Here is a 5,280-nt window from a genome sequence, read left to right as displayed (position 1 = left end):
ATCCTTGTTTATCCGTATCATAACGGTGGCATTTACTTGTGAATTATCTCAGATTCCAGATGCTTGTTTGGGAGGTAGGACAATAAAGGACTCACACTTACAAATATGGTTGTTTACATTCTTAAAGTAGAGTGATCTGCCACAAAACCTACATTAAAATCAATAATCTAGAAAATTTTCACCTTCTTTTGCCTGCACACCAGATTGAATAAGCCAGGCTAGACTGAGTCAGGAGGTCTCTCGCATCTGACCCGTGAGATTTCAGCTGCTACTCTCGCGAGACCGGAAGGTACCACCTCCGTTGAGGTGACCGGTGACCAGGTGGAGGAGGAGAGGACCGGAAGTCCTTCTCCTTGAGCAACCAGTTCTGGGAGGGGTATTTCTTTACTGACCGTTTTGGGTTGGGGAGACGCCCACCTGGAGGGAAGGCCCACTTCCTTCATTTCCTCACCTTTCTGAAAGTTTTTTTGTCACCTGTTCGTGCTCCCATTTCCTTCCCCTGTTTTATCCCTGTACCAAAAAAAAAAAAAAAAAAAAAAAAAAAAAAAAAGGATACTAATAGTGTTTCAGTTGCAGCGCCCCTGAAAGGGATGGCTATCTCATTCCCCAAGTTGGAGTTCCTTCCTCCTGCTCTTATGTAGCTGGGAAGTGGCAACCCGAGGTGATTGGTCCCGGAGATCCTGAAGGAGGGGCAGAAAGTGCACAGAACTCTGCTTCTGCTCCTGCTACTGGGAAAGAGCCCCTTTGACTCTCCCTCCCACTGCCATGCGCCTTTCAGCCTGCCTGCTTCCTGTGGTGGTGGCCACCGTGCTGTGGGGAGCAGCTCCCATCTGGGGGCTCATTCGAGCGACTTTGGACCACACTGCCAGCATGGTCTTTGCAGACCTCCCAGCTCTCTTTGGGCCCACTCTCAGGCAGGAGGGACTTCAGGGGTTCCTTGTGGAGGCTCACCCAGCCAATGCCTGCAGCCCCATTGCCCCACCACCCTTAGCCCTGGACAGCGGGCCAGCCTTTATTGCGCTGCTGCGAAGATTCGACTGCACCTTTGACCTCAAGGTCCTAAATGCTCAGAAGGCTGGGTATGATGCAGCTGTGGTGCACAATGTGAATTCCAATCAACTGGTGAACATGATGTGGAATAGTGTGGCAATCCAGCAGCAGATCTGGATCCCATCTGTGTTCATTGGGGAGAGGAGCTCTGAGTACCTGCGGGCCCTCTTCCTCTACCAGAAGGGGGCTCAGGTGCTCTTGGTCCCAGACGATAGCTTCCTCATGGGCTATTACCTCCTTCCTTTCTTAGGGATTGGAGTACTGCTGATTTTGGCAGGAATAGTGATGATAGTTCGCTGTATCCAGTATCAGAAAGAGCTCCAGCAAAATCGACTGACCAAAGAGCAACTGAAGCAGATTCCTACACGTGACTATCAGCGTGGAGACGAACCTGATGTCTGTGCCATCTGCTTGGATGAATATGTGCATGGGGACAAGCTGAGGGTACTTCCATGTGCTCATGCCTATCACAGCCACTGTGTGGACCCCTGGCTCACTCGGACCCGGAAGACCTGTCCCATCTGCAAGCAGCCTGTTCATCGGGGTAATGGAGGGGAGCAGCAGGAGGAAGAAACTCAGAGGCAAGCAGGCGATGAGGAAGGGGTGCCAAGGGTCCAGCACCCTGTCTCAGAACGGACCCCACTTCTGGGCTCCGGTCTCCCACTCCCTACATCCTTTGGCTCTCTAGCTCCAGCCCCCCTCTTTTTTCCTGGGCCTTCAACAGATCCCTCACCTTTTCCAATCCCCTCTTCCTCTTCAGATGCACTCCTGGTCTAATAATCTCCCACCCCACACCTATTTGCACAGCCCCTCTTTCTTCCTCCAGTCTTCTATGTTGATAAATAGGAGACATTTGCTCCCCAGGTTTCTCCCTTGCTTAATGCCATCCTTTTTAGGGATTGGGGGATGCAAGAATTGGGCCTTCACTTACTGGGTTAACAACATTTTTTTTGGACTAAAAATTATTCAGATAAGTGTAAAACCTGTGAAAAACTATTTCAAGACTGTATTTTTATAATTTGTGTCAAGAATGACAACATAATTCGATACTTTATTTGAAATTATTCTTAGAGTGTCTTAAATTTACTTTGGGATGATTAACATTTTCATTTGGTCTCATAATGCAACTTCTCATATCTGGAAAAATTTCAGTGCATTCCCCTTAACCATTTTTGATTGGGATGAATATGAATGAAGTAATCAACACTTATCTAAATGTTTAATTGTCATCAGTTGATGCCTAAAGAGTACAAAACCATTAAAATGCCTGCAAGGTCAGGACAAAAAAAAAAACAACCCAGTTTTGGGTCACTCATCCTCTGCTTTTTTCATGAGTTAAATGGCTGTGTAAATACAATAGGTTTAATTGCTTTATATTGAATAGCATGTGCTTATTTAGCCATTCTAATATAATTGGGGTGGAATTTTAAAAGAATGCTATCTAGCTTTGTCTTTTCATTGCTTGGAATTAAAGAGCTACTTGAATAAAGGAAACATGCAACATCAAATGCTTTTCACCTGAGAGTAATAATTAATTGTTCAACCATGCCAAGTATTTCCTGTGTCTGGAACTGCTTTGTGTAATTATTTAAGATGGTAGTTAGCTAATAGGGAATCATTAAATATGCCCTTTCTTTTTGGAAATTAAGGTCATTTCCATTCTTTAATGATTATTAATGTTAGCTAAGCTAGTTCTCATATGTATGACCAATTTCAACTCACCTAAAACTTCTAGACACTAGATCAACAATACAAATGATGAAATACTCTTACTATAACACTGTTATTTGGGTTAGAATGTTCTGTTTCATGCAATCCTTAACATAAGCTCAACATACTGAAAAAATTCTATTGGAAAACACAATCGATTGCTATCAGAAGAGATCCATTTACATTAATGTATAGTTTTATTTTTTATAAAGATGTATTTAAAATCACAATTTTAGAGCTGAGATGGCCCTATTAAATCAATTGTCAATACTATTGCAATTGATTAACTGTTTTATTTACTATGTTATGCTTCAGTATTTTAATTTTGATATTTCCCACAACATGCATTCTTTGGTGTGAGGTTATATTAAAATTAATACACGGGTAAACACTACACACTGTTGAGGGCTGTAGTGTGTTGGAAACCCCAAGGAACAGACCCTGAGCTGTAGTTTTGTGTGCTTAAGGTGATTGAAGAGTTGAGAAACAGAACTGGGCAGAAGGAAAAGTTACTAGAAACCTCAGCAGATCTCCCAGAGAGCACTGAAACTGGAATAGCCCCACAGAAGTGTTCCAAGTCAACGAAAGGGACGGGATCCACAAGCCCCTGAAGTGACCAGTCATTTCCTAAAGGGCATCATAGAGAAAAAAGCATAATCTGGGACTAAGTAGCTTTGTTTGGATAAGGACAATTCCTGGGGAGAGAGGCACCTGAGAACCTTTGGCTACCAAGGCCCTTAGTAACTGCAGGAATGAATGTTTTGGTGCCGAACAGGGCGGGTCTGGGTAGACCACTGTGGCAGTTACCATCAGATTTACTAAGGGTGGGTGGGTCCAAAGAATAACAAGTGAGAAACTTCACAGCTTCCTTTCTGTTTTAATATGATATGCTAAGGTTAGTACCAAATGTGAGCCATAAATAGAAAGCGCCTAATTAGTATTTATATGAGCTTCCTCTAATGTGAGTTAATATCAAAACGGTGGCCTTTGTTAAACTGAGTTGGTGATGAGGTAGAAATAGAAAGTGAAGACTTTTGTTGGTCATGAAGGAAACGTTTACACCACAGAAACTGGCAAAGCTGCTCCCACACTATACCCCGTCAAGATTGGATTTATTATTTTGTTGATTCCCTAGACTTAAGAAAGTCATAGAGAAAATTTCAATGCAAGTTAAACTTGTAGGGGTATCATGTCTATAAGCCATTGCACTGGGAATAGCACAAAAATTGAGGAAATACTTGATTTAGCAAATAAATCCTCCCATCTGTGATGAATGAGCGAAATTGTCATGTACATCTTCATTTTTTCCTTTTTGAATTATTAAATAAATGTAAATGTCAACTGATATTTATGTCAGAATTTTATTAGTTTGTCAGTGACATGAATGACTTTCGGAATTGGAAAGTAATCAAGCATTTATCCACACAGAAGTCCCCCTGTAGGCGTAGGAAATTTGTCGAAGACCCCCAGTGGATGCCCGAAACTGCGGATAGTACCAAACCCAATATAGGCTACATTTTCTCCTAACATACACACCTATAATAAAATTTAATTTATAAATTAGGTACAATAAGAGATTAACAACAACAACTACTAATAAAATAGAACAATTATAACAATATACTGTAATGAAAATTATGTGAATGTGGCCTCTCACGTGCGCATGCTCAAAATATTTTATTCAGCTGTACTCTTATAGCAATGAATGATGTAAGATAATAAAATGCCTATGTGATGAGATGAAGCATTGTGATGGAGTATTAAGGCTGACATTCTGACAATACATAACAAGCACTTTGGCTTTTCTGAATTGCCAGCATCACTACTCTTGTGCTTAGGGGCCATTATTAAGGGTGAAATAAGGGTCACTTGAACACAAGTGCTGCGATACCATCACAGTTGATCTGATAACTTAGACCACTACTAAATGACTAATGGTCAGGTAGCGTATACGGTGTGGAAATGCTGGACGAATAAATGATGCATGTCCCGGGTGGAAGAAAGAGGGGCTGTAAGGAATTTCATCATGCTACTCTGAGTGTTGCATAATTTAAAACTTATGAATTGTTTATTTCTGCAATTTTTCATTTAATATTTTCAGACCACAGCTCACTGTAGGTAACTGAACCATGGAAAGCAAAACTGTGGATCAGGGAGAATGGCTGTACTGATGTTAGTAAGGGTACTGTTAGTTCCTTTGCATCCGACTTTTCTCAGATGCCACTCTAACTCCACACATTAGAGAAATCCATCCATCCATCCACCCACCCACCCATCTGTCCGTCCTTGAATTCAGCTAATCAATTAGTCATTCACTCTGTAAGCATTAAGTTGTGTATTGGTTATAAAGTGGCATGCAAGACAAATGTGGCCCTGCCTTCATGTGGTGTAGGGAATATTAATATATGATATAAAATGTGATAAATGCTGTGATAGAAAGATATGTCTCTATGCTTCTCAGAGTAGAGGCTTAGAAAAGGATGGTGAAGGAAATAAAAATTATGCTGAGACCCCAAGGGT

At 41.6% G+C, this 5,280-nt stretch overlaps 1 protein-coding gene across 1 annotated transcript; it reads left to right on the top strand.

Annotated features, from left to right (window-relative positions):
* Window positions 1-765: 765 nt before the first annotated feature.
* On the top strand, window positions 766-1,827 carry LOC119056067 (E3 ubiquitin-protein ligase RNF167-like). Its single transcript, XM_037154381.2, has one exon. It carries the CDS (start codon window positions 766-768, stop codon window positions 1,825-1,827), a length of 1,062 nt encoding a protein of 353 aa, XP_037010276.2.
* The last annotated feature ends 3,453 nt before the right edge of the window (window positions 1,828-5,280 follow it).

Source organism: Artibeus jamaicensis, unplaced genomic scaffold (assembly GCF_021234435.1).
Source record: "Artibeus jamaicensis isolate MK-2021 breed Jamaican fruit bat unplaced genomic scaffold, CSHL_Jam_final scaffold_369, whole genome shotgun sequence".
Taxonomy (NCBI): Eukaryota; Metazoa; Chordata; class Mammalia; order Chiroptera; family Phyllostomidae; genus Artibeus; species Artibeus jamaicensis.
The sequence above is the reverse complement of the archived record's forward strand: the minus strand, read 5'-3'. Positions and strand labels throughout refer to the sequence as shown.

Coding starts and splice junctions, on each gene's coding strand:
- LOC119056067 (XM_037154381.2), top strand. CDS start 766: ATGCGCCTTTCAGCCTGCCTGCTTCCTGTGGTGGTGGCCACCGTGCTG.